The 20,415-nt window shown below is 41.9% G+C and overlaps 1 protein-coding gene across 2 annotated transcripts in view; it reads left to right on the top strand.

The window, feature by feature from the left end:
- The window catches only part of SHANK2 (SH3 and multiple ankyrin repeat domains 2), a 349,291-nt gene that overhangs the window by 52,573 nt on the left and 276,303 nt on the right, over window positions 1–20,415 (top strand). For both annotated transcript variants that reach the window (XM_033928600.1, XM_033928599.1), the window contains exons 3-6: window positions 6,158–6,403; window positions 14,520–14,723; window positions 17,094–17,165; window positions 17,919–18,027. In XM_033928600.1, coding sequence (XP_033784491.1) covers window positions 6,197–6,403; window positions 14,520–14,723; window positions 17,094–17,165; window positions 17,919–18,027 — 592 coding nt within the window. In that variant the 5' untranslated portion in view covers window positions 6,158–6,196. The remainder of the gene's footprint in view (window positions 1–6,157; window positions 6,404–14,519; window positions 14,724–17,093; window positions 17,166–17,918; window positions 18,028–20,415) is intronic.

The raw sequence follows: 20,415 nt of genomic DNA, 5'->3' as shown, positions 1-20,415 counted from the left end.
TATAGCTTTAACCACTGAACTAATTTTTAATTTGTATGTCGTGTGTCCTTAACCATTAAAAGGCAGGCCTCCCTGTGGTGAGGCTTGTTCTTTTGTTGCCTGAGCTCTGTAAACTTATCTTCAAATGCTTCTGGAAGAAAAATTTGGTTCATGCTGACCCACTTTTATTTTGCTGCATCTTTAAGAAGTGCGATGGCTCAGTGGGTACTCATTACCCTCGCTTGAATCGGGGGCTGTTAAAAAAGTTTATGAGGAGGAAGATCCGTATGGCTTGCAATGATGCCAAAATAAACCAACTAGATTTCCTGAATATCTTAATTCCATATACCCCATCCAGAACACTCAGATCTCGGTCACAAAATCTTCTTACCGTTCCCTCACTTCGTACCTTTAGCACTACACGTACAACGAATTTCGCAGTTACTGCCCCCACCCTTTGGAATTCATTACCCCCTGAATTAGGAGAGACTAAACAAACTACAGCTCTACACTCTAGAAGAACGTAGGGAGAGGGGAGACATGATTGAGACATTTAAATACATCACGGGACGTATCAAGGTGGAAGATGATATCTTCTTTCTCAGGGGACCCTCTGCCACTAGAGGGCATCCACTCAAACTCAGGGGCGGGAAATTTCATGGCGACATCAGGAAGTATTTCTTCACAGAAAGAGTGGTTGACCGTTGGAATGAGCTTCCAGCGCAGGTGATCGAGGCCAGCAGCGTGCTGGACTTTAAGAATAAATGGGATACCTATGTGGGATCCCTACGAGGGTCGAACTGGAATATCGGTCGCTAGGTATAGACTTAAGAGGATGGGTCAGTAGGGTGGGCAGACTTGATGGGCTATAGCCCTTTTCTGCCGTCATCTTCTATGTTTCTATGATCGTTAGGAACTGGCTTGGTGGTAGGCTTCAAAGGGTAGTGGTGAACGGCACCCCCTCAGAAATGACGGAGGTGATCAGTGGAGTGCCACAGGGTTCGGTCTTGGGACCGACCCTATTCAACATCTTTATAAGAGACTTGGCAGAAGGGCTTCGAGGTAAAATAGCATTATTCGCCGATGACGCCAAACTAAGTAATGTAGTGGGAAAATGCACAACGGACGAAGATTCAATGCCCGACAACATGATGCACGACCTACTCCTACTGGAGCGCTGGTCTAGGACCTGGCAACTCAGCTTCAATGCCAAAAAATGCAAAGTCATGCACCTAGGCAACCACAATCCATACAAGACTTATACTCTTAATGGTGAGATCCTAACAAGAACGGTTGCAGAACGGGACTTGGGGGTGATCGTCAGTGAGGACATGAAGGCTGCCAGCCAGGTAGAGCAGGCCTCATCCAAGGCAAGACAGATCCTAGGTTGCATTCGCAGGGGTTTCGTCAGCCGTAAGCCGGAAGTCATTATGCCATTGTACAGATCCATGGTGAGGCCCCACCTGGAATATTGTGTGCAATTCTGGAGACCACATTATCGCAAAGATGTGCTGAGATTGGAGTCGGTTCAGAGACTGGCCACCCGGATGGTCTCGGGACTCAAAGATCTCCCGTACGAAGAGAGGTTAGACAAACTGCGGCTATACTCGCTTGAGGAGCGCAGAGAGAGGGGGGACATGATCGAGACGTTCAAGTATCTCACGGGCCGCATCGTAGCGGAAGAAGATATCTTCTTTTTCAAGGGACCCACGGCAACAAGAGGGCATCCGTGGAAAATCAGAGGCGGGAAACTACGAGGTGACACCAGGAAATTCTTTTTCACTGAAAGGGTGGTTGATCGCTGGAATAGTCTTCCACTGCAGGTGATTGAGGCCAGCAGCGTGCCTGATTTTAAGGCCAAATGGGATCGACACGTGGGCTCTATTCACTAGGCAAAGGTAGGGGAGGGTCATTAGGGTGGGCAGACTAGATGGGCCGTGGCCCTTATCTGCCGTCTATTTCTATGTTTCTATGTTTTTCGGCCTAAAGGGGCCTGCTTCGGGAGTTTCTGTCTGTTGATGAGAATGATGTCAATAAAGTACTACGGTGACAAAATTAATCATCGTTCCCATCCCCGCAGATAACCGCGGGAAACCATCTTCATGTCTTTCTTTAAGGAGAGAGGGAAGAATCAGAGTATAATTGGGCACAACCTCTGACCCACAAGCTTTGCTTTGAAGAATGCTGGTGTAGAAGGCCCGAGGTTGAAATAGACACTAGAAAATGACATGGGATTATTTCCTGCGGTTATCCGCGGGAACGGGAACGGTGATGAATTTTGTCACTGTGTCATTCTCTAGTTCAAACCCTTAGGGGCCCCGGAGGAAGACACCTTGTCGAAATGCGGACCGTGTTGGGTCCTGTGCCGCTAGCCTGTTAGATCCTTTTGATTTCTATGTGGATTGTTTATTTGAAACTTGGCTTTTTTATGTACATTTGGAACTTCAATTAAAGTCCATTTCAGGATCATCGTTTCTCCACAGTGCTTTTTTGGTTTCACTTGAACTTTTCTCTCTGTGGATTCCCTGGGGTCAATTTTCTTTGGTTTGTGCTGTTTGCTCACCAGGAAACACAAATTAGGGTGTTCAAACCCTGCAAACGGAAAAGCGTGTAACCCTTTGGAAGGCTAACTGTGCTCAGAGAATAGCTGAATTAGCAGAAGCCTGCTCCTTGGTTGGTGTTGGCGACTGATAATTTGCAGGCTGACCTCAGCCAGCCATTCTTCCACTGCTCCATAGCAGGACCATCAACCTGAAAATAGATCTTTTTTCATTAGCGGTGGAACAGGAGACACCTAGCAATTAGTTTTATGATAAAATTAAAGTTGTGATGTATATTGATTAGGTACCAAGTACCTGATTTACTAACTAAGCCTTTGTCAGTGGGGGTGGGGGAGGGGAAACGGCTTAGTAAATCAGACCACATAAATGTTTCTGTAGCAGTTCTACTTAAATCATACTGCGTGAAGCCAAAATACTCTGCATGTAATGTTCTCACAGGTGGGAAAATTGCTGGTTCACTGACAATGTGTTTGCACAGCCGTCAGGCTTCAGTGCAACTGTAAAAATTTTCCTGCTTTGGACCTGAAGTCTTTTAATGTTTTTTAACCCCTCGATTTTAAAGTGGTTAAGATCGTGATGTGTACTGGATAATATCTGCTCATTTTCATTGTTTTAAGTTTCTTTTGGATGTGGGATTGGAAGTACTTATAAAGTTAATCGGGTCTCCCAGCTATTGCCAGCAAATCTTCTTTTCTTGGAGCGCCGTCTTACATGGGTGCCCTAGAATTAAAAGCACCCTTGTGGAGACACTCAGGGTTTGAACAAAATCAACAGAAGCACACACAACAGAAAAGCTTAAAACAAAAGACTGTGGATGTTCTGAAAGATGATTTATTATTTGCTCTCCACAATAAAAATACAAATAAAAGTCTGAATTTGTAATGCACGTATGATTGTCCTGCCGGGACCCTACATGGTCCGTGTTTCGGCGAGACCGCCTTCTTTGGGGATATGGATGATGTAATAGGGCACACAGATAAAAATATGAGCTAAAAACAATGTACGTGTCTTTGAGGAGAAAAACAAGCAGAGTGGCGCGTGACTCAAGTCGTTTAATGTCAATCATTAGCTATTTATGATTTATTCTTAAGTTTGATTTTTGTGGGTTTTTTGTCTTGTTATTTTATGTTGTTTGTTTTAATGGTTTTATGATGTTTGTTGTAATTTCTTATGACCTGCTCAGAATATTAGATGATACAGAATACAGATTTCAAAATAGTCCCAACATAGAAGCTGTTGCATTGGGGAAACTTCACCTTACAATTACATTTAGGGCTCCTTTTACGAAGGTGTGCTAATGGTTTTATTGCACGCTAGCCGAAAATCTACCGCCTGCTCAAAAGCAGGCGGTAGCAGCTAGCGCACACAGCAATTTAACGCTCGCTATTCCGTGTGTTAAGGCCCTAGTGCACCTTCGTATAAGGAGCTCCTAATTTCTTTCATTTGTCATCAGAGTTGTAAAAAAAAAATAATTAGAATTCAGAACTCAAGTATCATATGGTGGGAGTTGCACATATGTATATTTATGATTTATCTTCGTTTTGAAGCTAGTTATTTGGCAGCAGGCAGTCTACTATTGAAGAGCTGTCATGTCTTTTCAAATAAATAATTCAGAATTCTTTATGTATTTATAGTTTGGGGGATTTTATAGAGTTGCAAGTTCTACAAGTACAGTTTCTAAAGGTTGTAGAAGAAAACAAAATCTGTAGTACAGCATTAAGCTGGGATTTCTTCTTTTGGATTTGAAAGAATGTTAACCAATTAATTGATACTTGCTATATTTCACTACTTCTTCAGAGACAGAATAGTGATCTGTTTTTCTGAACTGTAATCACAGAGGGGTAGTTATAAGAAACATTAAGCTCTCACTTAATTCTTTGACTCTAGCCTACTGTACAAATTTCTGATCTCGACGGACAAGTGAATTTACTGCTCAGATTTCATGTGCAAAAGTCACTTTGTTCTCCTGTAACTTATCTCAATAAAAGTTTTCTTCGGAAGATGATGTGGTAAGGTTCAGTTCTGGGTTTTTTCTGTAAGGCCATTCCAAGTTTTGACTCACAAAATCATTCATCTTTCAAAACTGCAATACCTAGCAACTAAACTAGACAACCGTACACCGACACGCGCCCTACGCTCGAGTCTACTGGAAATGCCCTCCTTCAGAGACATCAGATACAAAAGCGTTGGGGTTCTTAGTGATGGCCCCAATGTGGTGGAACTCCCTTCCGAAGGAATTAAAACTAGAAAGGGAGACCAGAAAGTTCTAGAAAGGAATAAAAATACTCTTCACAAAACACTTTAGCAAATAAAGAAACTTTTAGGGGGGAGGGGGGAGAATAGCAACATGGAGGAAACAGCAGGCTACTTCCCACTTGGAACACAAAAGGGTGAACTCGCAAATAATACAAAGAAAAATGAGTATATGATAATACAGAAGCTATAATTATAGCATAGTAACATAACATAGTAGATGACGGCAGATAAAGACCCGAATGGTCCATGCATATGTACATAGATGGTATAAATAGGTAAGATATACATATATTTAGCTCATGCATACAAACCGCTCTGAATTGACTCCCCAATCATTAGGAGTAGTATAGAAGCATCCAATAACCATAAATATACACGTGAATATATGACAGTGGTTGAGTTACGGTTTTACAGATAAATGGTTTATTAAATTGAAAGAATGATGGTACTTAAGAATAGTTTGAATGCAGTCCTGCTGTGGCTATGCAGATAGAATATTGTAACTTTGCATTTTCCTCTATTTGATGTTTTTTGGGTTTTTTAAAAAAAAATAATTAAAAGCTTTTATTGAATAAGATAATAAACACATAGCCATCATCAAACAAGGACAATACAGAGTCACAGTAAGTCCAGAAAGGGGGGCACTCCCCCAATACAAAAAACAGAACAAATGAATAAACAGGTCAACCCAGGCTGAAGAACCACAAAATTGAAAACAACAATTTACCTCCCCCTCCCCCCCGTGACTCAGGCGCCAAATGCACAAATCCCAGCAGAGCAAAAAAACAAGCATCCCACACAGCAATAAGAAAACATCCCCAGGGGGTGATGTATGTTTTCTTGCTCTTTTATTATGTATGGAAATTTGGAAGCCACCTTGGATAAAGGCGGATTAAAAATGTTTTAAATAAATAAGTGCTAGGACCTGTGCTGGTTAACATTATGAAATTATCACCTTAATGTTGACTGAGAGCCCCCATGTTCCTCGGGCCCTATAATGAAATATGCGCTTCTTGGTATGCCGGGGCATTGAGGCTATAGTTCAGGGGTAGGGAACTCCGGTCCTCGAGAGCCGTATTCCAGTCGGGTGTTCAGGATTTCCCCAATGAATATGCATGAGATCTATGTGCATGCACTGCTTTCAATGCATATTCATTGGGGAAATCCTGAACACCCGACTGGAATACGGCTCTCGAGGACCGGAGTTCCCTACCCCTGCTATAGTTCTTTGTTGGCAAGAATTTCCTTTCAAGTTCATTTTACTGTATTATATCTCAGCCGTTAATTCTAAAGAAGGGGGAAAAATCCCAAGTATTTCAGATAGGTTGCCACTAATTTCCTTGCTTTGTCTTTCCATGTAGACCGCGGGCCTGGACATCCGTGCGCAGCAGGAAACGTTGATGATGCCCCGCAGTCCAACGTCAAGTGAAGATGAAATGGCGCAAAGCTACTCGGATTATTCTGTGGAATCTGAGTCCGACAGCTCCAAAGAAGAAACCGTTTATGGAACCGTTAAGGCTACGGCAGAGAAACCAACCAGCAGGATGGAAGATATTCGGAGCAACACCCTAGTCATAAGGATTGTAATTCCTGATCTACAGCAGACGGTATGGAGATCTTAATGGTCAGCCTTTCAGATCACTGCTAGTCCAGTTTTAAAATCGGAATTTAGTTTTAAATACTAATTCCTCTCTTTACTAAGCTCAGTTCTGCTCAACCCTGAACTAATTTGGTTTAAATTTGAATTGTTTTTTTTTTATCTCTTCCTTCATTAGTTTATCTTCCACATCCTTAGTGACCTTTTTTTTTTTTTTTAAATTCAAATAGTTTAATTTAATTTTGCAAATACAGTGCAACAAATGTGAACAAGCTGAAAACTTAAAAATATAGGTAGAGAAGGAAAAGGTTTACATGATCTTATATGTAGAAGGGAAGAAAAAGGGGGGAAGATAGAATTACAATTTGGTGAAAAGCCAAGTTTTCAGTTGTTTGCGGAATAATTGGAGATGATGCGGTATATAAACTCAATTTCATACTTTAAAAAGACCCTTGATTTTGTATATCCACATATGAGCTATAAACGGATTGCAGATATATGGACTGAGGAATTGGGAGTGGAAATTAGTGAGGTAATAATAGAAAAGGCTCTTCAATTAGGCATTTCATTAATTTCTTGCACTTATTATAGAGAGAGTCTATTTCGAATGGTTATGAGAGCTTATGTTTCTCAAATTCAGGCTTCATATTTTGGTTGTGTTGAGACAAGAATATGCCTAAAATGTAAAAAAAATGGATAATACATTGGGTCATGCTTTTTGGTTATGTCCCAAAATTCAGAAATTTTGGAATGCTGGTTGTGTTTTTCTTGGATCAATTGTTTCTAGAATTGTGGTTCCTTCCCCCCCCCCCCGATGGTATTATTTCTTCAATGGAACAGGATTTTTAAGAAGGGGATTAGGGAATTATTTCGTAAATCCTTTATTATAGGTCAAAAATGTATTATACAACATTGGTTGGAAGAAAGTCCACCCTCATTTTGGCACTGGAGGGCAGCATTTCATGCTCTTATGGTTATGGAAGCTAGGGCGACCTCCCCATCTTATAAAAAACAATTTTGGATGACCTGGGAACCTCATATATAGCAATTATTAGTCAGAGCACGCAGTTTTGTAGTGAACTCATTGAATTTGTAATCAGAAAGTGAAGCACTATTTATTAGCAATATTTGGGAATGGGGTGGGTGGAGGGGGGAAGTGGGGGAATGGGAAGGGGGAGGGAGAGTTGGGAGGTACTTTATTGTGTTTGTATTGTGGTGATAATTGATTGTTGATTTCTTTGAATTTATGTATCTACAATGTATTAACTGAGTTGAGATGATATTCTTTGTAAGATTTTTGTTATGTATATTTTATTCTTAAAACTCAATAAAAAATTATTGAACGTAAAAAATTGTTTGTAAACACGTCCCCTTATAGAAGAAAAGCAAATAATTGCAAGTCCGTGTAGGGTGTATTCCATTGACAAATTCAAAATGATCAAGAAGATAACTGGGCACGAGACCCATGCAGTGACTTAAAGCAGATACAACCAAACTTAAAACAAAATTCTCGCCTTTATTGGCAGCCAATTTCAATACATTAAGATGAATTTCTGCTCATTAAGGGAAGGATAGTAAAACAAATGTAGCTAATGACGCAGGATGTGTTACTCATGCTTAACCTTATAGGTTAGGAATAAATTTGCAAATTATTTGTGCTCTATGTTCCATAGCAAATGGACTTTCTTCCTCTGTTAATGTGTTACGGGTGATTGCGTTAGTTCTATTTATGTCTTTTAACTTCCTATCCTATCCATTTAATTATGACTAGGTCTTTAAAGTGTATGTCTCTCATGTTTTTTGACCTTTCTGATTAATTTGCCTGTCTCAGGATTGTGAGCAGTATTTGGTATTCTGCTGTGGAGAGTGCATATCATGATGTATATAAGGTGAAAGGATTGGAAATGCCATTTTGTTGTTGGTTATACTTCGGATTTTAAATAAAGCCACCTTAATCTTGATTTTATGAATAGGAATTTGCAATAAAGGTGGACCTGTCTTGGTTCTGTGAGCAGCATGCCCTTGTATTTACTCCCTTTCAAAGTTTGATCTAGGGAAAAATCTATGATCTAGGAAACCAATGGAGCTCATCCTCTAATTAGCAGTTAATCCATCAATCCTCACTGGTTTTTTCAGCCTACTGAACATTTCCTTCAATAACTCAATTTGTAGCTTTTTCCAGAGCCCTGATGCTTGTTAAATGGATCTGTGACCTGCATTCTCCCTTTTAATATCCTTAGAAAGCTGTTTATTTGTTGTTGTTTTTTTGGCCAAGTTGACTTAACACTTACCTTTCTTTTTCAAATGAGGGTTTGCTGTAGTTGCCATGGAAATGAATAGTATCTATGTATATTCTGACCTCATCTAGATTTCATTATTTCGGGGGCTGTTTACTACAATGCATTAAGGCAGGGGTGTCCAATGTCGGTCCTCGAGGGTCGCAGTCCAGTCGGGTTTTCAGGATTTCCCCAATTGAAAGCAGTGCATGCAAATAGATCTACATAAGAACATAAGAACTGCCATCTCCGGATCAGACCCATGGTCCATCGAGTCCGGCGATCCGCACACGCGGAGGCCCAGTCAGGTATACACCTGATGTAGTTTTACCACCCATATCCCTCTATGCCTCTCATAAGGAGATGTGCATCTAATTTGCCTTTGAATCCTAGCACAGTGGATTCCTTAATAACCTCCTGTGGAAGAGCATTCCAGGCGTTCACCACTCGCTGCGTAAAGCAGAACCTCCTGACATTTGTCCTGGACTTGTCCCCCCTTAGCTTTAAACCATGTCCTCTTGTCCGTGTCACGTTGGACAGTGTAAATAATTTGTTTTTCTGCTCTATTTTATCGATGTCTTTCAGTATTTTGAACGTCTCTATCATGTCCCCTCGCAGCCTCCTCTTCTCAAGGGAGAACAGTCCTAGTTTCTTGAGTCGTTCCTCATATTCCAAGTTCTCCATACCTCTGATTAGCTTCGTTGCTCGTCTCTGCACCCTCTCCAGCAGTTTTATATCCCTCTTTAGTTTGGGAGACCAATGTTGGACACAGTATTCCAAGTGTGGTCTGACCATTGCTCTATAAAGCGGCATTATGACTTTCTCCGATCTGCTCGTGATTCCTTTCTTTATCATTCCTAACATTCTGTTCGCTTTCTTTGCCGCTGCCGCACATTGTGCCGACGGCTTCAGGGTCCTATCTATCAGTACACCCAGGTCCCTTTCTTGTTCGCTCTTACCCAGAGTTGCTCCTGACATTCTATACTCGTGTTCCTTATTCTTACTGCCTAAATGCATTACTTTGCATTTCTCCACGTTGAACTTCATCTGCCATTGCTCTGCCCATTTCTCTAACTGATACAAGTCGCTCTGGAGTTCTTCGCTATCTTTCTGCGTTCTGATTGTCCGGCATAGCTTTGTGTCGTCTGCAAACTTAATGATCTCACTGGATATTCCGTCTTCAAGGTCATTGATATAAATGTTAAATAGGATCGGCCCAAGTACCGAGCCCTGGGGCACACCACTAGTCACTTTCTCCCAGTCTGAGAACTTCCCATTTATGCCCACTCTCTGCTTCCTGTTTTCCAGCCATTTGCCTATCCACCTGTGTATATCTCCCTCTATTCCATGGCATTGTAGTTTCCTGAGAAGTCTTTCATGCGGAACTTTGTCGAATGCCTTCTGGAAGTCCAAATATATTATGTCCACCGGCATTCCACTATCAATTTGCTTGTTCACGGTCTCAAAAAATTGAAGCAAATTCGTTAAACATGATTTCCCTTTCCTGAACCCATGTTGACTGGGTTTCAGCAATTCGTGTATATCTAAGTGCCGGACTATGCTATCCTTGATCAGTGCTTCAACCATCTTTCCAGGGACAGACGTAAGGCTCACAGGTCTGTAGTTGCCCGGTTCTCCTCTTGATCCCTTTTTGAAAATTGGCGTGACGTTCGCTATCTTCCAGTCATCTGGTATCTGTCCAGTTCTGATTGTCAGATTGGCGAGTTTTTGCAATAACTCTCCGATTTCAACCTTCAATTCCTTTAAGACTCTCGGGTGAATTCCATCTGGTCCAGGGGATTTGTCACTTTTAAGTTTGTCGATCTGGTAGTATATCTGGTCCAAATCTACTTCAACTGTGGTGAGGATGTCTTCTATTACTCCACTAAACACTTTCACAGTTTCTGGTATTTTTGCGGTATCCTCCTCCGTAAAGACGGACGCAAAGAAGGAATTTAGTTTGTCCGCAATTTGTTTATCTTCCTTAATGTACCCTTTTCTTCCCTGATCGTCCAGGGGTCCCACCGCCTCTTTTGCGGGTTTTTTTCCCTTTCACATATCTAAAGAAGGGCTTGAAGTTTTTGGCCTCTTGCGCTATTTTTTCTTCATAGTCCTTTTTGGCATCCCTCACCGCCCTGTGACATTTCTTCTGATCGTCTTTATGTTTGTTCCATGCTTCGGTTGTTTTCATGTGTTTCCATTTTTTGAAAGAGTCCTTCTTTTCTTGTATGGTTTCCCTCACCTGTCTGGTAAGCCATGCTGGTTCTCCCTTACCCTTTGTTCTCCTTTCTTTGGAGATCCTCGGAATGTATAGGTTTTGTGCTTCTGTGATAGTTGTTTTCAGTAGGGACCATGCCTGCTCTACTGTTTCAAGTTTATCCACCTTTTTTTTGAGTCGTTGTTTCACCATGGCTCTCATGCAATCGTATTTGCCCTTTTTAAAGTTAAAGGTTTTGGTTAAGGTTTTGGCACTTTTTCTATTCCCGATGTCAAGCTTAAAGATGATCACATTGTGATCGCTCGTCCCCAGCGGTGCCGTAACTTCTACTTCTTTTGTCGGTCCCGTGAGGCCATTTAGCACCAAGTCCAGGGTGGCGTTGCCTCTTGTCGGCTCTTTTACCATTTGTTCCAGGAAGCAATCCCCTAGCGCCTCCAGGAACTTGACCTCATTGCCGCAGTTGGAGGTTCCTAGTTTCCAGTCTATCCTCGGGAAATTGAAGTCTCCCAATATTATTACATTGCCCGTCTTGCATTCTCGTTTGATTTCCTCTATCATTTCAGAGTCAGTTTCATCCGCCTGTCCCGGGGGACGATAGAAAAGGCCAATTTTCGTGTCTGCACTGTTTTGGCCAGGAATCTTGACCCAGAGGGACTCTAGCTTCTCTTTCGTTTCCGTCGTAGCCACTTCAACAGATTCTACTCCTTCCTGAACATATAGGGCAATACCTCCACCTTTCTGCCCTACTCGATCTCTTCTATATAGTTTGTATCCCTGAAGTACTGTGTCCCATTTGTTTTCTTCATTCCACCATGTTTCTGTTATGCCAATGATTTCCAACTTATCATTTCTTGCTATTGTCTCTAGTTCCCCCATTTTGTTTCCTAGACTTCTAGCATTGGTATACATACATTTGAGTTCTCTTCGAGTTACTTTTTTGGACTTTCTGCTCTTTGCTGTCCCTACTGTTTCTTTCACGGTCTCCTTAACCGCTCCAGTGTTGTCTCCCTTATTTGCTGTGCGGTCATCCCCTCCTGTGTCTGAGTTGTCCCTTCCTGCCTTGTCTTCCTTATTTGCTGTGAGTTCGTCCTCTCCTGTGTATGAGTAGTAGCCCATTGATCCTTCATCGGGGCATCCTGTTGTCCGTACCATCGACTGGTGGTCGACTGTCGGCTTTCCCCTATTTATTAGTTTAAAGCCTTCTCGATGGCCCTCTTCAAGTTGCTCGCCAATACTCTTGCTCCTTCCTTGTTGAGGTGTAGTCCGTCCTTTCTGTAGTACTTGCTTTTTCCCCAGAACGCCGTCCAGTTGCGCACGAAGTCAAAGCCTTCTTCTTCGCACCATCGTCTCATCCAGGCGTTAATAGCTTGCAATTCCCCTTGTCTCTTTCCATCCGCTCTTGGTACTGGGAGGATCTCGGAGAAGGCCACCCTCACCTCCCTGATCTTCAGCAATCTTCCAAGTGAGCGGAGCTGGCCCTTCATCTCTTCCCTGTCATTCTTCCGTCCGCTCACATCATTTGTTCCCACGTGGATGAGCACAGCAGTATCCTCTCCCCCTGCGCTGTCTATGATTCTGGAGATCCTGTTGGCCACATCCTTGACTCTTGCTCCAGGCAGACAGGTGACGATTCTGTCCTCTCTTCCTCCTGCGGTGTGGCTGTCCACGTGACGTATAATGGAGTCACCTACGATGATCCCCATCTTCTTTATTCGAGGGTTCCTTGGGGGTCGTAAGTCCACGTCTACGGTATAGGGCCAGTCTTCTTCTTCCGGAGCTACTCTTGAATTTGTTTTCGTCTCTTCAGATGGGGGGACCTCTCCCTGTGTTTTCTCTCTTCCTTCTTGTGTGTGGATGTCTCCTACCTCATCTTCGGTTTTTTCTGGATTTGCATGTGTGTCTTCTCTCCTCTCATGCATATTCATTGGGGAAATCCTGAAAACCCGACTGGACTGCGGCCCTCGAGGACCGACATTGGACACCCCTGCATTAAGGTTTTGCTCCTGCTGCCCCTTAAGTTTTCCTAGTAAAGTGTTTTAAGTGGGGACAGAATTTAACCCCGTGGAACACCACAAGAAATAGGATGTATTTTGGATGATTTATCTTATGACATATTAACGAGAGAGAAACAATCATGCAAAAATTATGTAAACCAGCCTAGCAGCAGTCCTGAGATCCCAATTCTATAAGGAAGCAATGACTGAGTCACAGAGTCAAAAGCTGTGGTCAGGCTGAGTGATACTATTAAGGCATTAAATCCTTTGATCAGTTTTGGAAAGGAAAGAGAAAGCAGTTGGGATTTGATATACCCCTTTCTTGTGTTTACAAAGGTTTACATATTATGGGGCTCATTTTCAAAGCACAAAGTACCATAGGATAAAAAGATAGTCAACCTCTATCCTCATTATTTATTTAATTTTCTATACCGTTCTCCCCGGTACTCAAGCATTTTTCCCTGTCTGTCATGGTGGGCACACACGCTATCTAATGTACCTGGGGAAATGGGGGGGATTAAGTGACTTGCCCAGGGTCACAAGGAGCAGCGTGGGTTTGAACCCACAACCTCTGGGGGTTGAGGCTGTAGCTTTAACCAGTGCGCCACTCTTGAAATCAAAATGTAGTAAAAGTGAGCCAAGTATAAGACAATCAAGCCATTGTGACATCACTGATGAGGTTGTCTCTTATTGGTGGAATGAGGCATTATGATGTCACAATACCAGCTCTGGTTATCAGAGGCTGAAATTTTTCCACACTATTTATTTATTCAGTTTTCTATACTGTTCTCCCAGGGGAGCTCAGAACAGTTTACATCAGTGTTCTTCAACCACCGGTCCATGGACCAGTGCCGGTCCACAGAAATTTCCTGCCGGTCCACAGGGCCAGCACATGCATCAGGCCCAAAACAGTGTTCTTCAGCCGCCGGTCCATGGTGCGATCGATGCAGCGTTATCTTCGAGCCAGCTCCCTCTTCCTAACTGATTGAGTGCACAAAGCCGCGGGCAGTGGCTCCTACGGGCATCCTGCGCCTGAACTGGAAGCCTTCTCTATGACGTTGCAATATCAGAGGGAAGGCTTCCAGATGAGGCAAGGGACGTGCAAGATGCAATTAGTACTATTATGGGGGCGGGGCTCTGGAGTGGACATTGGGTAGAGATGGGCGGGGTCTGGCCTACGACTTAGCCCAGTGTTCTTCAACCGCCGGTCCACGGACCGATGCCGGTCCACAGAATAATTTTTTAATTTCTGCCGGTCCATAGGTGGAAAAAGGTTGAAAAACACTGGTTTACATGAATTTAGTCAGGTACTCAAGCATTTTTTCCTGTCTTTCCTTGTGGGCTCACAATCTATCCAGTGTACCTGGGCCAATGAGGGGATTAAGTGACTTGCCCAGGGTCACAAGGAACGGCGTGGGCTTGAACCCACAACCTCAGGGTGCTGAGGAAGCACACTACTATAGTTTCTGGAAACATATTCTTTTATCAGCTATATTCATTTTAGATTCTTTTACTTTATTGTGAGTTTCATTGCTCTTTATTCTCAGTGGTAATTAGCTAAAAATCATATTACACTATAAAGCTGAAACTTCACCTATAAAAATGATTTAAACCTTAATTTTGTTTGTTTGTTTGCAGAAGTGCATACGATTTAACCCCAATGCTACCGTGTGGATTGCGAAGCAGCGGATTCTGTGCTCTTTGAATCAGAGTTTGAAAGATGCCCTCAACTATGGGCTGTTCCAGCCAGCCTGCAATGGAAGGGATGGAAAATTTTTGGATGAGGAGCGATTTCTTAGAGAGTATCCACAACCAATGAGCAGAGGTGTTCCTGCCTTGGAGGTACTTTACTAGTAATTGAATGACCCATGTTTGCAGCTGTGGTGAACGGAGTAGTCTCACTCTGAGGCAAGTGCACAAAACTATATTTAGTGACTAATGCTGAACACTAATAGTATGCAAATTATATGCATGCTGTTAATGTTGAGCATTGGTTGATAAAGGGGTCCAAGCCTAACTAGCACATTTCCACGTGAAGTAAGCATAGCTCTTTGTATATCCAATCTGGATTCCTCCCCCCAAAAAAAATTCCCTGGTGGTCCAGTGGACCCCTCTGAACTCCCCATGGACCAAACCGATCTTGGCACCAGAACCTGATCCCCTCTTTCCAACCTTAAGAAATTCCCCAGTGGTCCAGTGGAATCCCTCTGACTCCCCCTGTGGACCCAACCTGAACCGGCCACCTGTGGCCCCAGGACCTGAGCACCCTAGTAAACACTTGCCCTGGTGGCCTATTAGAATCCCTCTTCTCTACTCCCCCTCTCTTGTAGCTTTAGTTGGAGGCAGGAGGAAAGCCATCTCCCTCCTGACTTTCCTGGGCCCACCCCCATCAAAGTGGGAGCACCCAGCCCAGCCTGGTGCATCCAAGGATGCACTGGGAGGGGGCCTAGTTACCATAAGTCTGAGGTGTAACCTAATGGTCAGTGCAGTGGACTATATAAGTTTTTTTAAAAAAAGGTCTTTATATGATAATTAACACTTCCCAGTGTATCCCAGGATGCACCAGGCAGGATGCACTGGGCAGGCTGAGTGCTACCATTTTTACAAGGGCGGGCCCAGAAGAGGCAGGAGGGAGGTGGAGGATCCTTGGGTGGAATGGAGGGGAAGGGAATGATTTCAGTAGGCCACCAGGGCAATGTGTTTGCTAGGGGGCCCGGCCTGGAGCCCCAGGTGGTTGGGTCAGGTCTTGGGGGTGGGGGTCGTCAGAAGGGTCCACTGGACCACTAGGGAAGTTTTAAGTTTGGGGAAGGAGTGGCTGTGGTTTGGGGGTAAGTGAGGGCTGCTGCCTGTGCTGATTTTCCTGGCAGTGCCTGAGTCAATCAGCAATCAGGCACTTGACAGGAAAATTAGAATGGGACTGTCAACAGCTCAGAGGTGTTGGTAGATTTCAGCCGTTAGGGCAGGTTTTGGGTTGAGTTTTTTTTTTTCTTTTGAGCATTATAGGGAATTGCTAATAACCTCATTTAAATACCAGCATGCTCATTAGTTTAGGACATTCAGTCACTGCTTCCAAACACTGGAAAGCAGTGGCCCGTCTTTGCAGATAGACTAGCTAAAACCAGTCTAATTGAGATGTGTAGGCTTTGTGCATCTTTAAGAATTAGAGTTTTATATGAAGTGCTGTAATTGATATGGTCATCTTGAAGTCTTCGTTGGCTTTTTAAAGGACCAACACAAAAAAATGTTGCAATATCTGAGCTTTAGAGACCTCACAGTCTTCCTCTTCCCAGGTCTGACTTAACTGTTAGATAGACCAGGCATTCACCTAGGCTGGTAGCTTTAGAGGGGAAGGAAACTCCCTCTTGTCCCTTGTTCACCTGTAGGACAATAGGTATAATCAGGAGATTATGTTGATCTAGCTAGACATCTTATACAGATCTCCCTGAACCTTAACACTTTTTGGAGACATTTTCTCTATTCCTTCATTTATATTAACTTGAAGTGTTCGGTCCTTATTAGAAATTGTTTGCTGATAGTTTGAAAGGCATTATATACAAAATCCTTTTTTTTTTCTTTTTTATAAGCAGTAATAATAACAGCATAGCAGCCGAAAGAAATGCCCATGATTTCCCTATTATTAATATAATAACAGTATAATGCTGCTCTGTGTCCAACCAGATATATTGGAACCCTGGCACAGGCATTATTCACTGAAACATAGCCATGCATTTTGGGTCATTTGAGTTGTCATTGTTGGACACTTTAATAATGCGTTGCTGTCATTTGGGACTCCAGTCTCTTTGATTGTATTCCTCCCTCATACATGCTCTGCTTCTTTGCTCAGTCTTGCAAAATAAGTTGTTTCTATGATAGGGGAATAATCTTCTCTCCAGGGTGCTAATTTTCCTTGTTTTTTTCCAAAGCTGCTACAATATAATATTGCATGCTAAAGTAGCCTCAATAGTCATGTTTTGCAATTTTCATTCAAATCAACATATACATTATTACAATATTTAACGTAGCTTGGTGGGTAATTTCATACAGAAGCCGATAGTCCCATTAGGTGATGCAAAAAAGAGCTACTACAGTATACAGAGTAATAAGAATGTATTTTTCAATAAAATTTCAACTTTGTACCAATGTATTTTAATCTAGACATCAATATAGATTTAGGCAGAAATCGTAATATGGACTTTTCCTTTATTCTTTCAGTTTCGCTATAAGAACCGAGTATATAAACAGTGCTTCATTGATGAAAAACTAATTGCCAAGCTACACACAAAGGTATGTTCAGTTTTTCAGTTTATCCAAATGGAACCATAAAAATATTTCTTATTCTGTATTGCTCTGTGGTGCAACCTCACCTGAAGTATTGCGTTCAATTCTGGTCTGCTTGTCTCAAGAAAGATATAGTGGTGCTAGAAAAGGTTCTAAGAAGAGCGACCAAAATGGTAAAGGGAATGGAAGGTCTCTCATATGAGGAAAGACTAAAAAGGTTAGGGCTCTGCAGTTTGGGAAAGAGATGGCTGAGGAGAGATATGATTGAAGTCTACAAAATCCTGAGTGGAGTAGAACGGGTACAAGTGGATCGATTTTTCACTCCGTCAAAAATTACAAAGATTTGGGGACACTCAATAAAATTACAGGGAAATAATTTAAAAACCAATAGGAGGAAATATTTTTTCACTTAGAGAATATAGTCAAGCTCTGGAACGCATTGCCTGAGGTTGTGGTAAGAGTGTATAGCGTAGCTGGTTTTAAGAAAGGTTTGGACAATTTCCTAGCGGAAAAGTCCATAGTTTGTTATTGAGAAAGATGGGGCAAGCCACTGCTGGCCCTGAATTGGTAGCAAGGAATGATGCTACTGTTGATTTAGACGGTTGGGTTGAACATTAGAATTTCTCTCATATTGTCCTTGTGTAGTTGGAAGTCTATTTTGATTTTTCTAGTGTTCAGATGCTCTTGTATTTGTCGCATTCCTGTTTAAATTTGAGAGAGATTTAAAATGTATTTCCATCTACCATCTCCTTTCCGCAGGCCAGTCTAAGAAAATTCATGGATTATATACAACACCACTCTCTGGAGAAAGTTGTGAAGATGCTGGATCGAGGATTAGACCCCAACTACCATGATCCTGAAAACGGAGGTATGATGAGCAATCTTAGCTTGACTGCTTGCAGAGATGCAGCGGGTGTTCGTAATGAATAGAGAGATCACCTGACTGGCCAATAGAGCTCAGATATAGAACAGAGCTCCATCATGCTTTGGGCTGATGGTAAAATTGTAGATGATAGCAGTTGAACACAGAAATGGTCCACCAAGTCTGCTCAGTAAGGTGGTTAGGATAACAGATCTGTGCAGGTTTCTAACATGTCTTTATGTAAAGCTCTAACTATAGATTAACCCCTTTCTTGCTTGAATTACATTACATTGATTTTGAGGTTGGAGTAGTCGTTGGATGTTAATCCATTTACTTTAGCACAGACCATTAAGACTCCTGATGCAGGCTGTTGGGCCAAAACATGCACATGTTTTATTTGAAAATAAAGGAAAGTTGTTTGTGAAATATCTGGAGTTCACCAGTCTTTTGCTTGGACTTTTCCACTCCTTCGTGTCCACGTCGTGTTTGTGGATTTGATTCTCCTATGTTATTCTGTCCATTCTAGATACACCAGTAATAAGTCTAGCTGTTGAATTCATCAGTAATTGCAAAGCCCTACTCTTAACCTTTTATAGGTATAGCGCATGGCAATAATTCACTCTACTCAGAATTAATGCCTGCACCACAGTCTGAAAGTCATGATGCTGAAGCATTGGTTTTAACCTATACAGCATATGCAACTACATGTAACCTACCTGAATCGTTTTCAATATTTGACTTCCTATTGTCAACGAGATATCCAAACACCCCCCCCCAACACAGTCATCGCTTTTTTTTTTTTTTAATCGGTAATTGCTCCCCCATCACATTTACATATTCCAATTCCAAACATTCCTTTGGGGGTTGTTGGTTTTTTGTTTTGTTTTTTACAGTCATCACCTCTGTTTTGTTATTGCACAACTTATGAACTCCAAATGCACTATTTATGAACGGCATCTATGGTTGTACTACTAACTGCGACATGGAATGGACTATCTCCTCAGATTAGGTCATGTTTATCTCTTCAGATCTTTTGCAAAACCTTAAAAGCCATGACGTTTCATCGCTTTTTAGGTAAGGCTAGACTCAGCTAGGGTCTTTGACCTAAGGGCTGCCGCGTGAGCGGACTTGCTTGGCACGATGGACCGCTGGTCTGACTCAGCAGTGGCAATTCTTTATTAATTTTTGACATTCACATCAGTCAAAAAAAGAGGAAGAAATACGATGCAAAGAAAAACAAACAATACAAAATCCGAATCATATATATCAGGCAAATATTATATTACATACTATAGTTAGTCCACAATCTATATGTATGGAGACAGAGCTGAAAATTATTGAGATTTACCAAAGAAAAAAAAAATATATATATATATCTTTTTTTTTTTTTTAATTTCTTTTGGTAAATCTCAGCAGCAGCAATTCTTATGTTCTTATAGCTTCAATGAATGTTAATAAATCTTTCTTTGTGATCTAATTATGTAAACCGAATTGAGCTCCTGTCTTTAGGAGATGATTCGGTATATAAGACTAAGAATTAGATTAGATTAGATTACTTATGAACTGCATCGCTGATTTATACTTTGTTGGAATAAACATTTTCCTTGGAACTTACATACGAGTTTAAGCACCAAGAATATGCATGAATGACTAGAACACTCACATGTATGCATGCATATGTCAATATTCCAGCTAGGCATGATTCCATGCAATGACTCCTAAATGTGGTCGCTTGTAGTTCAATGGTTGGCATATAGATGGGCACAGCCTGGGCATAGTTTTGGCAGGAGGCACAATTTGTGCATAAACAATACTATGATTTATGCACTTTTTTTTTAGCAATCTATAATGGATACATGGCTGTACATTTTGTCAGCAGCATAAAGTTGACGGTTTTATGCGTTCATCGACATTAGTTTTTTGTAACCTCCTTTTCTAATGTAGCAGTATTGTAAACCGCTGAATACTCAATTACTAACAGTAATAATTTCAATCCATTTACACTACCCACAGTGTTGGTAGCTTAGATTGCTAAAAAAAAAAAGTGCATAAATCATAGTATTGTTTATGCACAAATTGTGCCTCCTGCCAAAACTATGCCCAGGCTGTGCCCATCTATATGCCAACCATTGAACTACAAGCAACCACATTTAGGAGTCTTTTTACTAAGGCAGGCTAGCTGATTTAGCACGCGCTAAATGCTAATGCGTCCATTATGCTCATTCATCTTGTCATGCCATCACCAGAGGCTGGCTACTTTCCGTGGCCCACCCTTTAGAATCCTTCTAGCTGCAGGCAGATTTTTTTTTGGAGGGTGGGCATGTTGGCATATATTTTAACGAGTACTTCAGCAGAGGAAAAAAGAAGTGGCTTAGAGGTGGTGTGATTTTATTT

This window comes from Geotrypetes seraphini, chromosome 19, assembly GCF_902459505.1.
Source record: "Geotrypetes seraphini chromosome 19, aGeoSer1.1, whole genome shotgun sequence".
Classification (NCBI taxonomy): Eukaryota; Metazoa; Chordata; class Amphibia; order Gymnophiona; family Dermophiidae; genus Geotrypetes; species Geotrypetes seraphini.
Note: the sequence above shows the minus strand (reverse complement) of the source record. Positions and strands in the feature narration are given on the sequence as shown.